The 16902-nt window shown below is 36.9% G+C and overlaps 1 protein-coding gene across 3 annotated transcripts in view; it reads left to right on the forward strand.

Moving 5' to 3' along the window:
- Positions 1 to 271: 271 nt before the first annotated feature.
- RXFP1 (relaxin family peptide receptor 1) overlaps positions 272 to 16902 on the forward strand; it is a 61523-nt gene continuing 44892 nt past the window's right edge. Inside the window, exons 1-2 of one of the 3 annotated variants that reach the window (XM_033513961.1) lie at positions 272 to 374; positions 5886 to 5987. Coding sequence is in view for 1 of the 3 variants with exons in the window: in XM_015624881.3 (XP_015480367.1) it covers positions 14937 to 14985 (49 nt within the window). In the remaining 2 variants the exon portion in view is untranslated. Of the gene's footprint in view, positions 375 to 5885; positions 5988 to 14608; positions 14986 to 16902 lie in introns of those variants that run through there. The other 2 variants (XM_033513962.1, XM_015624881.3) reach the window with 2 other exon arrangements.

Consider the following 16902-nt stretch of genomic DNA (forward strand, 5'->3'; position numbering starts at 1 on the left):
ATTGCTTACATTTTAAAAGTGATTAGTATTCAGCATGCTGAATCTTTTTACTGTTAGTAATTCAGTACAGTTTCTCATAAACCATACCGTAGGCAGTTTGTTGTAATAACAGGCTGAGACACATGGTATTCTGCATTTATGAAACAACTAAATATTTTGTGATTCCCTATTAAAAACAGCACAAATATAGGAAGATTTTAAGCAGACAAATGTTAAAATCCTGAAACAATCTTAAAGTGCTTTCTTTTTTTCCTCTCTCATTTCTTTTAAAGTGACCAGAGTAGTCATGGGCTCCAATTGAAATTTCAACCACTAAACCCAGCAGCTGGATCACAGTAAAGGATTTCAATCAAAGACATCAAGATTGAATCATGGTGAGTGGATTTTTGATCACTAAGAAAACCTGTAGAATTTGTAAAGGCAAGGAAAAAAAATTCTGTGGAAAAGACATGTAAGTAACAACAAAAGAAACAGAAAAGGGATTACAGCACTATCTCTTTCTTGAAATGGTTATAAGAGAAGTGTGGGCACTATTTTCAGTTAATCTTGTACATCACGACAGCATACTTGCTATCTTTCTGCTGAAATAATGCCATAAAAATCAATGTTCCTTGAGTTCATAAAAATGATCCCTGAAATTTCTATACCAAGGGGACATTTTTTGCTTCCTTAGGATAATTTATATTATGTCATATTCTACAAGAATATTAAACAAAAGGCAATTCCATTAACTCCTTTTAATATTGGAAGGGTATATTATAGAAAGGAAGCAAAACAAAATCAAAGTATTTCACACCTCTTGCAGAACCAAAATATATTTAGCGGTGTGAATTTTGATCCATTAAATCTGATCAATAAACACCGATGGTCCATCTCTACCAGTGTTGACTGTCCAGCATACTGAAAGAAAGACAACATTGTGACTTTTCTTGATGGCTTTTCTTCAGCCTTAGGATGAATTGGCTGATGAAAATATCTGTGCAGGAGAGTGCTGTGCTTCCAAAACAAATCTATTTTCTACTTCTACACTTTTTTATTGTTGCCCATCTGTGTGCTAGCTAGAATTTCATGCTGCCAAATCTGATTGTGGCATCAAAGTTATAATTATATAACTTTCCCCGCAGGAAAAGTATTGCACAAGATGTAATCTTCTTCATTCATTGATCCCTTGTACTGAAATTGTGTGTTCTACAAAAGAAAGAAAAATAAAATTAAAAAAAAATCGAATCTCCAGGGAACTCACTGAAACTCAAAAATTTCTTCAGCTAATTCAGAGCAGCTCATGGCATTTTTCACTTGCAGACCCCAATGTAATTTCAAGAAAACCCTAATACTGTTGCTGTGGTAGGTCCTTGGGGAAGCAATTACCACCAGCGAGAGTCACTCCTTTTTTTCCCTGCTATTTCCTGCTCTTAATTTTCACAGAGGGACCCAACAAGAAACTGAACAACAAACTAGCATAAGACACCTGCACCTGCTCTGAATGCCCCCAGAAACCAATTATTCTTAAAAAGAAAATATAAAATAATGCATTGCATGCATTTTTATCCTTACATCCTTTTATTATTTGCCATTAAAATAATCCTGTGCACCCAAATATTTTAAAACGTAAACTTGAATAAGTTATACTACTCAACGTATATTTTTAAAAAGAACTTCAAAGTTCACTCAGTTGATCTTTTTAAGCAATATACTTGTTTTAAAGGTAGTTCTGAGCAAGAGCTTGTAGAGTTTCCAATACAAGGAGACTGCAATGCTTGCTGAACAGCAATTCTTTCTCTAGGAAAATACATGTGGTATGTAATAAAGGAGGCCACAATTGGAAAGAAACAAAAAAGAAGAAACATCACAGGAATGCTGAGATGGTTGTTTTCATCAAACAGATTATCTAGAGTCAAACTGAAAGCAGTCTGGCAGACTTAAAATAGGATGCTAGTAAGAATATTTGGTGACTATCAGTAAAAATGTAAACATCAATCTTCAGCAGTCTCCAGCATTTTATAATAGCTGTTTAGAACTTCTAAACATATGTGTGCATATATAGAAGTGCATATGTAGAACCTAACTCCAGCTACTCTATCACAACTCCTAGCTGCCTATCACAGCTAGACAGTTGAGCTTTACAATAGAGCCCTGAAATTTAGAATAATCCTTGTAAGTTTCACTGGAAACACAGGAGCATGAGCTTCCTATTACAGACATCTAGATTAGGTGCCTAAATCTAGAATATATAAATTAAATTTTTCTGTTTCATTCATTAATTTGCCTGCTTCTTTTTTTTGCTTTTTTTTTTTTTTTTTTTTTTTGGAGAGAGAGAGAGAGAGAGAGAGAGGAGCTGGTGATACAAGGCAGTACAAAGAAACAGTAAACAGTCTTCTCATTGTTTCTGTATGTGAGTAATCAGGGACACTAGGAAGCCTGATACCCTCATTTTTTGGCTCAGCTCTGTATGTTGTCTAATCAAATTGCCTGGATGAGACATCTAAATTGATCCAGTATCTTTACTCTCAAAAAAAAAATGGATTTAGAGCCCAGTGAGGATTATGTGACTCAGTTTCACCTCTAGTCTCTGCAGTAGTGATATGAACCCCTCTAGGTATTGCTCTCTGAACCATTACATAGCAAATGGGCATCCCTTGATGGCCTTAGTCAAGACGCTATGGGAGGGTCACATATGAGCTTCATAGGCATTGCTGGGGTGCAGGGTTTTTATGACAAAGGCTGAGATCTCCTTAGAGGTGTCATGTGAGAGCAGCCCAGCTTTTTATGACTGTTGTTTGGGGAATGTACCAATCAAAGATAGTTGAGCAAATTGCAAAGAGCAAGGGTGCTGACATCAAACCTACAAAGGAACTACAAAGGGATTTCTGCCTTAACTCCGTGTATAAACTGGCAGTTCTTTGTCAGGGCAAGGCCAATGGCTGTCCTATCATCTCACAAATCAGGAACACTTACCCACCCTCTGTTGCCCACAGCACAACCCCAGTTAGGAAACCAGATGAGGCTTAGCAGCCTCAGAACTGTGCGCAGGTCTGTTGCGCTGCTGCGCTCGTGTTTACGCCCCTGCTGCGAGGGGCAGGCCTGGGTCTGTGGGAGGTGGCACACATCAGCTGACTCCACACCCCTCCTAACAGGACCAACAAATACAGTGGCTGCACTTGGCAGTGCTTCATGCAGATGCCATGGAAAGTCCATGAGCTCTTATGAAAACCACTGGACAGCACACCACAGCAGGAGCGTGAGGACACAAAGCACACGAGTAATGGCAAATGTTTCCTCCATGCCTGCGGCATGCCGCACCTTCCACTGTCCTTGTTCTAGCCGTAAGCGAGCCTCAGGGTGGCAAAGGAAATGGGATGTGCAGCACATAATCAGTGGCCACACCACATGGGGAGATTTTGAATGATCAACTCCCATGTCACGTGCAATTTTGCCGATCTTGAAATATGGCAAAGTACATTGTTCTAACACACTTCGGAGCTTCCAGAGTGCCCGCTGATTGTATTTTTTTGTGCCCCTACAGAGAGGGAACTGCCAATCTGCATGGGGTTTATTGTACCTAGTTAATTTTATAGGCCACGTGGAGGAGGGACATATGTCCTTGCTGAATAAAATTTCAATTTAAATGTAACTCTCTGCTTGTTGTCTAGAAATGTGGAGTCACATTTAATTGGCTTGCATTGATCGTTTGAAACTGCTTATTAGTTTAATGCGGTGTTTTGACAAAACTGTGGCCTTCACATAAATGGAAAGAGAGGTTGCTACTGGCAATTGTATTCAAATTTTCTGTTTACCAATATATCAATTTATAAAAAGCACATCTGTAACCCCCAGGATTTGCTGAGGTTTCTTTAACTGTATACAAAAGTGGAATCACAACAAAATTAAAATGTGCAGGCTGACAGTAAAACATTACTGTTTCTTCTATATGTAGTTCTTAATCTGTGTCCCAAGAAAATACTAATGGTTTTGAACAGGGATAAGTGTAGTGCAGCACTGCTAGAATGGAAATCTGCAATATCCCTTATAGGTAGCTGAGCATTTATAAAGGTATTTTACAGCACCAAAGACAAGCAAATTAGTTCCTCTATTTACATAAAAGTTTTTTTCAAACCTGATGACCATTGTAAGTATGGCGTTCAAGTAAAAATTGCCTTGCCAGCTCATGAAGGAATTAAATATAGCACCTGTAAAAGTGGGGAGAAAAAGAAACCCAAACATAAAACAAATGAAACAAGTACTGCTTGACTTGGACTTCCTTTGGTTTCATTTTCAAAACTTTGGATGAAGAAAAACAAAACCTGATTGATCTGACTATTGCCACTTAGTTCCTATTAGAAAAAGCTGCAATACACAGCAGCTTCGCTGAAACAAACAGCATTTGTTGACTGTTTCCAAGGGAAAAGACCACTCCCATGAAGTCACAAGTTTTGCCTCTGCTAGTGCTCAGTAACCCCTTAATCATGCTGTCACAACCTTTATATTTAAGTCTTTGAGGTATATACAAGGGAAAAAAGACTTTTTGTTGCCTCAATGGTCTGGTTAATAGGCATTATCAGAGCTCTTATCATGGTAAATTCTGCTTCAAAGTAAATTTTCAATAGCTGTATTGTGACTTGATTAAACTTGTTTGTTCTATTTTTATGCCTTGCCTGCTGGTTCCAAATATATTACACATTCACACCTGAAGATGCCCCTATCTTTTCTTCATCTCTTGTTCACACTTTTAATGGACAATTTTTGAACTATTGAGTAGCAATACCCACAAAGTTGCTATGTGGACTGTGCTAAACTTTAGCTCACAGTTTCATGTACTGAGTTGGACTTTTGCTGAAAAGGACTTAAATTCCACACTGAAAAAACATGATGTTTTTGTGGGAGTATTATGATGTTTTCAGTCTTTAAAATAAAGGAGCAGAGTTTTCTCAAATTCCCAGTGTCATCTACATAGTGTCTGTGAAGGGACACGATCAGCAATTCAGTGTTTGCCATGCCACAAACTATATATGTTTACATGACAAATGATATTTCTGGCTTTTATAAACTTGTTATAATCCAAATAAAGTATGCATGTCTTAGCTGTAAAGTACTCAAATTCTGATCAGGCAATAAGTAATAAATATATATTCTCTGTTCTGAAATGTAGCCTAAGTACCATCATGATTCCAAATGGAAAGTCTACTTGCTTTTTTTTTATTTTTGCCATGTGGATAAATGAGAAGAATTTTACAAGTTTTAAAACTGCAAACAATAGCTGAAGGGAAGAGAGAAGGAATATGGCACACATAATTCTAAAAAAATTTCCCCCAAATGAGCCCAAACTATATATGTGTAAAACATAGTTTATATAGTGTTTCCTCTGGTCATTTATTCTATCAACTATCAATCCCCATAATTAGAAAGTCATGCATTATTTCTTGTTTGCACTTATCTGCAGAGCTTTCAGCTCTTCACTGCTCTTTCATATTACATCTTTCTCTGCTATACTAAATATCCCACTAGTACTCAGCAGAAGTAATTCTGCAGGAAATTGCTTACAACCTATAATCAAGTTACCTTTTGAACTCTATTTTGAGAAAGTAGAACAAGCAACTCACTGAAGATGTATTTTTTAGCATCTTCTCAGCATTTTTTCCTAGTTTTTAACTTCCCTTTTCACTAATTTAAATTATTGAAACTGTCAGAAAAAGTAGGTCAAGTATTCATGAACCAGACTCTGTACAAAGATAATCATTAAACTCTGTAATTGACTTAGCCAGATGTTTGAGGCACTCCAGGGTGAAAGTCATTGGGCTAAAGCAGTAGAAAGATGTCAGACTTGTTTACATGTATCCCAAAAGGTTCTTTACCTACTTGCCTCTATTTGTTGCTCTTATGTTGGCCAGCTGATCACCTCGAACTTTTCAGTGAAAGCATCCAGATAAAGAGCATTAAAAACTCTTAAATGCTATTACACTACAGAGTGTAACACTACAAGATATTTAAAGGTAAGCACAGCCCCAATTTTGTTCTTTCTTTTAAGTTATGTGTCCAAAAATTTCTTGCTCCTCTTGATGTCCCTTGCTAAGGGACACCTTGGTTTTGCACCTTGATTTTGTCCTTTGGTTATTTGATTTCAGCCAGCATGCCTGATCTATAATTTTGTAAGTACACATCATCTTCAACAACCTGATTTAATTTAAATTTCCAGTACTGTTCTTTCCTGCACTATAGAATTAAAAATTACTGATTAAACCTATGTGATTTTTCACTACTCTGTCTTTCCTCCCCCCAGAATAGTATTGTTTAGACTTTAATTCTAAATACTGCATCGCTAAGGAGCTGCCAGATTTCCTCAGGGTTTTTTTAGATCAGTATCCCAGAAGACTTCACCTATGAAACCTCTGATTTATGAAGTCTGCTTTTTGAAGCCTGCTATTTTTATTTTTTTGTACTGCACCAAATTTTCCAGCCAAAGTTTCCCACAGCTGTATTTTGTCCAAACATGTCAAAAGTTTCAGACCAGTTTGGACTTTGTTAAACCACATGCAGATACTATAAAGAAGAAATAAAAATCATGTACATGCAACAAGCATGCAGGGAATAATGACTGCCTAAAGGTGGCAGCTTGTCAAAGGATTTTGTGATATTTTTTTATTTCATCTCATGAGGAAATAAACAGAAGAGGAAATCTTGCCCCAAAGGAAAACTTTGTTCATTATTGCAGCCAAGATACAACATTTTTAAATTTTTAAAGCATATGCAGTAATACACACAGCTAAAACCACATGAACAAAATGTGAATCTTATGGCAAAAGAAGCAACAAAGTAATTTAAAGCTAAACAAAAAAAGTATTTCAAGAATTTTTGTAGAATTGCCTGCCTCACCTTGATTTTCCATGACTTTCCATTATCCAGCCATGAATAAAACATCTGAGAAAAATCCTATGACTTGCTTAAAGTCTTGTAAATTTTAGTAAAAATTACCCAGACTTATATCTTGCTTGATGGTGAGATGTCCTAAGAAGGATTTGACCTGCAACATTTGTCAATGAAGGGGATTCCACAGAAAGAGAATGAGCAGATAGCTCAAAGTGTAGCTCTTGCTGGTTGCAGCAGTATTAAAATCTGGCTATCTGATTTTAAAACCAGGCAGATGTTTGCATGGATTCCTACCATGGGTTTAGACTGCAGGTTACAAATACTTCTTTAAAAAGGTACAAATTTCCTACCTTGTTCTGCAAGGGCACCAGAGTGCCTCCAGCTGTGCTCAGTGTGGATGGTCTGCATGCAGAATGCCTTCTGCTTTGGGGTTTTGGATTATACTTTCTGTTATTGGAATGCAACCATTTAAGCTAAAACTACTTCAGTACACTGTTATTGATTCATCTTTTTTAATAGAAAATTCAAAGGCTTTATATATTTATAGAGAAATACAGACCTAGAGGAAGACAACACTACTAGACATTTAAATGAGGCTAATCAAAAAATTATGATAATCAAAACACGTACATTAAATTGTGTGAGATCAAAACCTTTAGATACACACAATATCTTTCAAGCAAGCAACAAAGGCTGAAGCTAAAAACTGTATCAGCTTTTTGAAATCACAGAGCATTCATACAAGTAAAATCCATCACTAAATCACTGTTTTCAGGCGACTGGAGATACAGTTCATTATCTGCAAGTTTTATTTCACTTTAACAGAATGCAGAAACTAGGTATTCCTCTGCCTGAGCCCTCTGAAGACTTAATTTCAGAGCACCTGTAGGACAAAATGGAGTCAGACTCCATAGAAAATATAATGATGGCCCCTGCTGTTTCCTTTAATATGAGTGTGTGTCAGCACCAAGCAGTACTGATTGTGTTGCCTCCTTTCATGTCAGAGCACAGAGTTTAAGGCTTTTGGGCCAGGTGAGAAAAATTTCATTCAATGCCCTCGTGTCTGGGAGGAGTACACAAGGGATCAAGGGTAACAGAATGAGCTGTTTCTTTTAACAAAGCTACATTCCTGAACAAAAAAATAATCCCAGACTCAGCCAGAAAGAGAGCACAAAACACAGTATGCCACTAAAATTCTAGCTGTTCAAGCACTTGTCTAGAATTTTTGTTTTATTATCCCTATCACAAAAATATTTCCTATAATTTACATTCTGGGATAAAATACAAAGCCAGGCTAAATGCATTCTTCAATGTTATCTTACTCTTCATTAAGGTTATGCTTTATATTCACAATGATATTAGAAAATTCAAGAATATTGGAAATAAATACCATCAAGGGGGAAAAATGATTTTTATAGTGTTAATCAGACAGACACTTGGGGAAATATTTTTACTTGAAATGTAAAACTGTTACTGAGTCTTACAAGCCTGTACATCTCAGCTGTGTTTCAAAACAAAATCAGGAAACAAAACAAGGAAAAAAAAATCCCTGGGCTGTAGGTCATAGCTTCCTATGGTTTAACCATATTCTGCATGGTTACTTTGAAAAGGTTTTCTCCATTTGTATTACTCCCAGAGACTTAGAACTGTATGCTTAATATTGAAATCAATTTCTCATTTTGGTTCAAGCTGCTCATAGAAATATGGATTTTTTTTTCATGCACAATTTAGTTGGAGGAAAGGAAGAAAAGCTCACCTAAATAAAAAAATTTTGCTAATATAAGCTCCTTCACGACAGGCTATCAGCTGCCCCCAAACCCAACATCTTTGCTAGCTCTGTCAAGCAATTTTCATTTCATACTTCTCAAAAGCTGTAGTATTAGATACAGATAAGTGCTATATTTAGCTGCTGATTGAATCCAATGTGTATCTGTGTAAAAGAAAAATTTAAATAGTACCCCAGACAATGAATTCAAAGCCCCAGTGAATCTAGGTTCCAAATATTTGCCAACATTAAGAGAACGTTATGATACTTATCACTTGTAACTATATAGCAATGACCTTGGGACTTCTGAATTTCACAGTTCCCTTCTGCTGTCTCTGTTTTCATAGACTATTTCAGAAATAAAAGATTAGAATTGCAAATTAAGGCATTATGTAAAGGCGCTGGTTTGGAAACCGTACCTACTTCACAAAATGTGGGTTCATATTAGAGACTTTATTTTCTTCACAAGAGTGCAGTGGCAAACTCTCAATATGGATAGTCTTACAAATAATGTCTCAAATGCATTATTCATTTCAGTGGCTCCCACTTTTGATAGTGTCTTCTTATATTATGTATTTGCCCTCTAATAAACCCTGCTTCCTCATACTGTAACTCTCCTCCTCTTCCTCCTCATTTCTTATGAGTTTTGGGAGATGTGATTGTTTTGGATTTCTTTGGAGGGAGTGAGTGTTCACTTTAACATGTGTTTATCCCACATGTCTAATTGTTCCTTTTCTTGATTTTAGGTTAAATATTTCCTCATTCAGCTTTTTCCTTTAAGGGACCATTGTGGGTTCACATGTAAAGGCATTGATGAGTAAGCAAACTGTAAACAGTTCAGAAGGCTCTTAGTGTACTCTGAGGATAATTTCTTAATATGGGTGATAGCCCAAATGTATTGCCATTCTGCTACTACACATCAATTTCTCTCTTTAAAGTTGACTTTGATAATTCTCTAACACAAAAGTTTCATAGCTGAGTTACTGAAACACCTTCCATTCTCAAAATTTAAATACTATATCTTTTTAGAGTACATTCTATTAAAGTAGGACTTAATTACCAATCTTTATATGTTTGGTACCATTTCACATTCAAATGTGTAAATAAATTCCAAGTGAACACTTCATGAATGTTGCACTTTTGATATGCAGCTGTTCATACTTGGGAAGTTTGCATTTTCTTCTAGAATCCTAGGTGCTATAAAACAAAAATTGCACTGCCTTAAATATAAAGTTAGTTTCCAGAGGTAACTTGGAAAGAGTCATATTGAAAAATCAAGATACAACTCATCTTGTATCATTCAGTCATATGCAGTTCCTATAATGTTCCAAACTAATATAATAATTTACCAAAGCCATTGACATCATACCTGTAATCATACACAGCCATAAAAATACTGTTATAATCTTTAATCAGTCAAAAGACTGGAAATGCCTGGTTAGGAAGAGATATCATTAGCAAAGCTTATACGTTTGATTGTTGTTAGAAACGTACTTCCTGCGGCAGATTGGAGTCAGGCACACTGGTGAGGTTTTATTTGATTTAGTCAAAACACCCAGCTGGAACAAACAGCTGGAGAAAACTGGAGAAAATGAGGAAGGCAAAGAGCAAGTTTGCTCTGACTGTGGCCTTCCTCCACACCAGCTGGAGAAGGACAGCTGGGCAGGGTCACCAAAGCACCCAGTGGCAGAGGGTACGTTTGCAGAAGAGAGGAAAGCACTTCACTAAGCTCAGAGGTAAATTACTGCTGCTTGTACATCATTGTCTTCAGCCAGTCTACTGTCCCATCTACAAAGACCTGTAAGGGAAAGTAGTCATCCACTAATCCCTCCTCTTCTGACTGCTTTTTTCTTGTGGAAAAGTGAAACTCATTGTCTGTGTTGCCCTCCATAGTTACAGCCTGAGAACTAGCAGGGGAGTTATGATCACCCTGCAGCTGGGAGCTGTTACAAGAGCCAAATTTTGTACAATATCTTCAGCTTAAAATAACTTGGCAGAACTGATTTCTGTTTTAGGACTCTTGGTGGATATACATTTCCACTGGAAAAAAAGGCTTCTGTGCTATTCCTGTAATAAATCCCCCCAGGTGAGAATATCTAGCTCAGTTTTTCCAGCAGAGGACTATCTCTCCCCTTTCTCCAATGCAAGTGCCAGTAATCCCAGTTTAGCTGCAGCTGTGCTGATTAAAAGGGTCTGGAGAGGGCAGTGAGAAGTCAGGAGGTCCTACAGCAGAAGTGCGTGTGCAGTTAGCCTGGCCCATTAGGTCAGGTGTCCCAGGATCTTCAGGTTTTGTGAGGTAGACCCTATTAAATCTCTGTAATTGTGAAATGGGAAGAGTAATCTTTATCAAAAAATGGCCCATTTTTACAGTACTGCTTGAGGCACAAGTATATGAGATAGAGAGATGGATAAAGGTACTGTAATACAGCTTAATATTGGAAAGAGCTGCAGTAAATGAGGTCTTTTCTCTGTCTTTCTTGTGCTTCTCTTAAGAGATCCTTTAGTTTGCTTTGCTCTGAACTCAAGGAACCTGGATGTAGGTGCTAGATGAGGAATATACCCTCTATAGGAAAGAGTTGCCCTGCAAGATATGAATGTCTTACTCTCAGTTATACTGTCTGTTAAGTACACTGACAGAGCTTGAATGCAGTGCAAATTAAATATAATTAAGCCAATTATGTGCATTTGCACAGCTAAATCTTTTGGATTGTAGGATTGATGTATGTAATGAAAGACTTAGATTTTAAATGCTGTGTTCTGAAGCCTTGTCTCTACATTAGTTATTCACATTGCTATAATATAAAACCTAGATTTTGGTCATCAAATGGCTGAGAAAACAAGAGGGTCACTTCTAAGTGTGAACTGCATAATCTTTGTGACTGCAGATGGCAACATGGGCACAGTTTTACTTTCAGTGCTTCATCCTGCACTTTTTTGTGTTTTACTAGAAACACAACAAAACAGCTGACAATCCAGTCAGCATTTTCAGCTGGAAATTTGCTTCGCCTAATGAGGAACTCTTAGTAATAAAACCACCATTGGCATAGCAATTGTCTTGTGGGTCTTTGATTTTGGTGCATAACATAAAGCATCCTTGAAAGCATTCCTAATTAAACCAAGGGAAATTTCAGCATTAGGAAAGAGCAGAAGTATATCTGAGACCCATACTACTCATTACTTGGAGAAGCAAGAGGTAGACTTTGAATCTATCTGCCTCACGTAGGCTAAAACTTAGAGATACAGCTTTCCTCTATACCACATCTGCCTGAAGCTTATCAGTTGTAGCACTGGGCCAGTTTTGGTGTGCAATATTTGTTAACCTTCAAAGTAGTAGCTGCAACCTGCAGATAAGTAAACCTTTTTTCTTCAAGTTGAAAAGGAATTCTAACTTATTTCCTTTGTAGCAGATTTACAGCCTAGTGTATTTTTATTTTTAATAATGAAAATAACGATGGTTATGCATGCAGCTATGATTTCTTTGCTTCTCTGAGGTTCCTTCTACCTAGCACTTAATGTGAACAATAGAAAAAAGACTACAAGATGCTGGAATTTCACTAGCAACTTATTTGAAAGTGTCTAATAATTGCAGTTATTTCATTCTTAGTTCACAATTTTATTTTGAACACTTTACCATAGACACGTGAGGTGACTCTTCTCAATAGCAAATGATAATTATTTGGATTTAATGAAACATTAATGTATTCTGTTGTTTGTGGCACAATGTTTCTTCAGTGTTTGGAGGAGGTTGTCCCCCAAAGATCTGACAATTAAGTTCCTTCAGTTTAGATACTCTTTAGACTGAATTTTAGTTATAGAACTGCTGGAAGTAGAAATAAAAGCAAATATTGACCACCCCAATGAAGTCCAAAGTCTTCTCAAAGCTCTTTGAAAAACATGCAATTCTGATGAGTTATTTCTTTGCTGTGTAAGGAATTAGTCTATAAAGCCTATTGTTTTCTTGGAAAGAGCTCTTAAACACCAACATGCCATAACTTTTTACATTTTAGTCAGGAGGGAGGGAAACACTTATTGCCTTTCTAATATGCAGACATATTTCTTCTAATAAGAAGAAAAATGCATTCAAGTAAGTGTCCTGGTTTCCTCAGTAACCCCAGGACAGTAAGGTAAGCCAAAACAATTTTCAAAACTGGTCTCTCCTCCTTTTTCTGCTCTGCATTCCACAGTTCAGCAATGTGTGTGTTTGGAACTCTAGCTTCTTGATTTAAATATAATTATACTGAGAGAATGGGCTGGAAACTGCTGCTGCTGCTTCTTTTTGTGATATTATGAACATGTAACAAGTTTAGAAGAGGGAAGATCTCAGTGGATTTTCCATAGGGCAAGTGTTTATTTGCAGCAAAATTAACTTTAATGAGTATCCTTGCTAAAGGTCCTTGAAAAAGAGGATGGCTGAAAAGTGACAACTCCCACTGGGGCTGAGCTTCAGAAAATATGTGAGAGTGGTATGTACTACATTCAGGGGTTTTCCCTGTTTACTCTGAGGTAGAATATCTTCAACTTTTGTAGTGGCTCAGACTGCTTTTTAAAGAAGCAGCTTGCTTGATTTATTATACTATCAGGTGAAAGGATCTATTCCAAACACATATGGTTCCTACACATCTCAAGTAGTTATGACTAGATGAGAAGCAGAAAGCCACAGAGGAGACTATACAAGAAAGAAAACCCTTTATTTAGAATGTAAGTTCTGTCTCACCCTGCACTGAAGAGGTAAAGCTTTAATTTTATTTTTCCTTGAAAGAATATTTCACTTATTATTCACTTTCTTGGTTCAGTGTCATCTTCTATTTTCTCACCTTGCAAGAGCTTATCAGCTCTATTAGCCCAAGAGTATGTAGAGGTTAGATTAATTCTTAAACAGTTTTTTGAAGCAAGTGTGATCTTAATTGATATGCTCAAAAGCTAGTCTCTACCTTATAAAAGAAATATTTTATGTCTGTCTAATCCTTTTGATCCATTTTTGCCTGTACACTGCCTATTACTGGTGCTGTTGTAGTAGTCGTCAAAGTATTTCTTGGGGTTTCCACTGACAACAACCTTTTTGTCAACCTCTCTGTTTTGTATTCTTTTATATCAGAAATCAAGAGCCTGGCAGTTCATAATATCTGTTTTGTAGTAAACTTTGCCATAGCAACAATGTGAACTTAGATTTCAACTGTGATGAAGATTTTTCTCATTTTCTAAATTCACCATTTTGTGGATGTGTTCACATATGCACATATTTCCTTAGTCAGAGAAGCTCTTTTCCTTCAGTACCTGACACAGCTGCTCACAGGTTACCAGAGCTTTCTGACCATTGGCATCCTTACAAGCTGTTGAGTCTAGCAAGTTTCTTAAAAAAATTAAAAAAAAAAATAAATTAAAAGTCTGAAACTCTGAGCCCACATAAAAATTAACTCCTCTCTTGAGCTCATCTCAACTGACCAAGTGTTTTGAAGCATGTCTTGCTGTGCTGCTAAATGTTAGCCTTCACATCATAAAACAGATTTTAACCGTGTGACTGTTTATGTAATGGGGAATACCATCATCTGCTGGTGACAGTAAAATCAAGGGCCAGATAGGAATGTCTCAAAGTATTCAAGTAATACAAAAATCTGTGAAAAAAGTTTTCCTCATAAAGAATATGTTTTTGAACATTCCTCTTTGTTCTTTCAGATTGTTTTCCTTAGCATTAGTCATGAAGAGTGGTTACTGTGTAAAACTAGTGACATACTGATACTGGAAATAAATTACATTGTGCATTTTTTCTATATTTCAGTGGGCGTCTGGATTGCTACAAAGGGACTTTATTTATAAATTTCACTTCCCCTTAGTTGAAAAACCTCCCGTTTTTATCTAAACTACAGAAAACATTTGGTCACAAACAGATTTGACTAAATAAAACTGTGCTTCTCAGACCTCTCACAGCATTGCAATTTTAGGAGGAGAGAAAAAAGAGAAGGGAAAACGATAGGACTATTGATGAGAGTTTTTGGGACCTGGCTGTGTTTTGTGCAGCAGCAGCTTTCCTTGGGGCAGAGCCTTTCCTGCCACAGAGCAGATCCCAGCCTGCCAGGCAGAGCCCGAGACGGTGTGATCCTGGAAACTTTCATGTGCCTGTGTGCCAGAGAGGGGGGAGAGAGGGAGACCTAGAGCAAAGGCGAGTAGGGAGCAAGGCAGGGAGAGAAGAGAGCTTGCTTCACGCACTGCTGAAGGCTCTCAGAGGCAGACTGAACGTGCAGCACTCTGGCTGGTGTGCAATTCAAAGGACAACATTCATTGACTTTATTCATTGAATCGCTGAAGGACAGATATGACACCCAACTGCTGCTTCTATGTGTTCTTGCTTATTGGGACCAAGGGTAAGTGTCCCTGGCTTGCTTTCTCATTTTGAACATTGCTGATAAACTTCAGGAGCAGATTTCTTTTCAAAACCATGATATCTCAGTGTTATTTTACATTTCTGCATGTTAGTAATTTTTCAATAGAATTGAAGTGTAATGCAGTCTCTCAAGGTTACTAGCTACATTTCAGGATCAGATGTTTTTGCACTTAATGCCCTGAGAGTTACTAGTAATAGTTATGAGCTGAAATTTAAAAATGAGAAAGAGCTTAAACATTGCATAAATACTTGCTATAAATATTTATGGAAGGTACCTACAGAGCTGACTTTACTCAGATGCCATGAAATCCACATTTTAGACTCAGTTCAGTAGTTTGAAGTGATACTGTGCAAGTGCTACTAGAATAGGTAGCTCTCAAAGAGCAGAATGTGTTCAGGTAAAAGGAATTTTTAGCATGATAGGCAGTATAACATGCAAGAGGGAGACTGAATTCAATTTCAGTCTTCCTTCAGATGCAAATCACTTCAGTGTGGTGGGAGCTACACCAGACATACTGCTTACTTTAGTAATGTTTTCTTCATTTCATTTGAGTACCCTGTTTGTAAGTGCTTCGTATGACTTGGTAAAGCTGTCCCTGTGAAGCTGCTGCTGATGATCTGTATGTTGAACATTCCTAATGATTATCATTTTCATTAGTTTTAATTATTACAAATTGCTTTCTATTGCCCAGCATCAATAGTGTTTTATTAACTGTGTAGATGAAAATAGCTACTCGTTATAATATGAATAGTTTTGTTAAAATAATAGGAGCAAAAGGTTAAATTCTATCATCCTTCCTCTGTATTGTGCAACAGCTTGTTCTCTTTCCTGCCTTTAAATGAAATCATTTTGGGCTCATGTGTTCATAGGATGCTGCCTAAGATTTGTAAGGGGTATTGCTCCCACTAGGAATTTGGGAAATAGAGCTCCATACACAGCTATTTTTCTAGTTGCAAAACTCAGTTAAATCAGAGGAAAAAACTCTAAGCAGTTCCTGTATGTTTTAGAGGAACAGATAATTGTGAACTGCACACATTAGAAAAACAGTGATATTACTCTATTTGGAATTAAGAAAGCAGCAATAATGACATAGTATCAAACCTGTGAGCAAGGTCTGGTTTCATATGCACCTGAATTTTCTGTGAGCTAAAATTCAATATTTAAAGTAGTACTTCCAGTTATGCAGAATAAAAGCCAAGTGTTTTCAACAAATTAAGCCTTTCACATTACTGTTTTCAATGCCAAAACATTAAAACATAGAAACATTCCTAAAAGCCTGCAAATCGTCACTGTAATTTCTGCTGTTAAATAAATCTCTGCTATGGAGTTTATCAAACATATTGGAATATATCAAAGCAAAATGCAAAATAGGATAGCAGATGAGGACTGTGAATGACTACAGGCCTCCTAGTTATGATGGCCATTATCTTTTTAGGTATATACGTCATATATAATGTATTATACTTACAAGAAAAACACACAGCTCATCTAGATTTGTTAAAGTGAGATGCAGTGAATTCACAGATTAAAGCACATTCAAGCCTGGAGTCTCTGACACCTGTTAGTGCTCTGCTTTGCACCAAAATTAGCTCCTGTTTAGTGTCACATCTCCTCACCTTGCTCACTGCACTGTTCACGGCTTCATTGCCCTTTGGAGTTTTAGCCAGCAATTCAAATTATAACCACACCTACAGGTTGGCTGATTTCATGTGTTCAATAGACTTCAGCTCTGCTCAAGCCTCAAGGCTAGTTGATATTAAGCATTCCAGGAGTATTAAGTATAGCTGTCATTAGAATTTTTTAATTTTTTTTTTTTTGTGGACTGTTATGACTTCATCTGCATTTTGTTGTGGAGGTTTTTATGTTTGGGGGTTTTTTGAGTGCTGGTATTTTTTT

This window comes from Parus major, chromosome 4, assembly GCF_001522545.3.
Source record: "Parus major isolate Abel chromosome 4, Parus_major1.1, whole genome shotgun sequence".
Classification (NCBI taxonomy): Eukaryota; Metazoa; Chordata; class Aves; order Passeriformes; family Paridae; genus Parus; species Parus major.